General features: G+C 42.1%; 1 protein-coding gene across 1 annotated transcript in view; it reads left to right on the top strand.

Annotated features, from left to right (window-relative positions):
• The window catches only part of WFS1 (Wolfram syndrome 1 (wolframin)), a gene marked incomplete at its 5' end in the record, with an annotated part of 3,770 nt that extends 2,925 nt beyond the window's left edge, over positions 1 to 845 (top strand). The window contains one exon of the mRNA XM_010143615.1: positions 1 to 845. Coding sequence (XP_010141917.1) covers positions 1 to 845 — 845 coding nt within the window.
• Between the last annotated feature and the right edge of the window lie 306 nt (positions 846 to 1,151).

The following is a 1,151-nucleotide window of genomic DNA, read 5'->3' as shown; positions in this document are numbered from 1 at the left end:
TCTTCCGATGGTGGACGAAAGTTAACTTCTCTGTGGTTGAAACGGTTAAATCCCTCACTCGAAGCTCGATTGTGAAACTCATTCTGGTGTGGATTACAGCTGTAGTATTGTTCTGTTGGTTCTATGTGTATCGATCAGAGGGAATGAAAGTTTACAACTCTACCTTGACGTGGAATCAGTATGCTTTCCTCTGCGGACCCCGGTCATGGAAAGAGACTAACATGGCACGTACTCAGATTTTATGTAGTCACCTGGAAGGACACAGAGTGACCTGGACTGGGCGGTTCAAATACGTGCGCGTGACAGAAATCGACAACAGTGCAGAATCGGCAATTAATATGCTTCCACTTTTTATTGGCGATTGGATGAGATGCTTATATGGTGAAACCTACCCCCTTTGTGACCCCAAAAATGTTACACTGGAGGAGGAGGAATTGTGTCGTCTCAAGTATTTGACAAAGCACAGCTGCCACATGAAAATGTTTGATCGGTACAAATTTGAAATAACTGTGGGCATGCCTTTCAGCAGCAAAAATGGAAACAAGTCTATAGAGGAGGACGATATAACCAAAGATATTGTGCTGAAGGCAAGCAATGAATTTAAAAAAGTGTTGTTGAACTTGAGGCAAGGAAGTATAATTGAATTCAGCACAATTCTGGAGGGTCGTCTTGGCAGTAAATGGCCTGTTTTTGAACTGAAAGCAATCACTTGCTTGAATTGCATGTCTAAACTCTTACCTGCAGGGAGGCATGTGAAAATAGAGCATGACTGGAGGAGCACAGTGCATAAAGCCATTAAATTTGCTTTTGATTTCTTCTTCTTCCCATTCCTGTCAGCTGCGTAATGAGCTCTCATACTGGTTCAGTGGTATCTTCAGTGTACACTGCATTTACGCTACCAAAGGTGTGGCTTCTTAAAAGGTTAAAAAAAAAAGACACCCACCTTAACTGTAACAGTGCTCAAAATGTGTGGTAATGTAGAGCATTGGTCGCGTTTAAGTGTACACACAGCATCCTGACTTCAAACCTGTAGGACCGAAGTATTATATACCAGTTTAATATTATAAATGAACGCAGGTGATTGCTGCTGACTAATTGCATGGAGACCCTTTTGTACAAATGGGTAGTTATTTGCCTGTGGTACGACACCA

This window comes from Buceros rhinoceros, unplaced genomic scaffold (assembly GCF_000710305.1).
Source record: "Buceros rhinoceros silvestris isolate BGI_N320 unplaced genomic scaffold, ASM71030v1 scaffold5009, whole genome shotgun sequence".
NCBI classification, from domain to species: domain Eukaryota; kingdom Metazoa; phylum Chordata; class Aves; order Bucerotiformes; family Bucerotidae; genus Buceros; species Buceros rhinoceros.
Note: the sequence above shows the minus strand (reverse complement) of the source record. Positions and strands in the feature narration are given on the sequence as shown.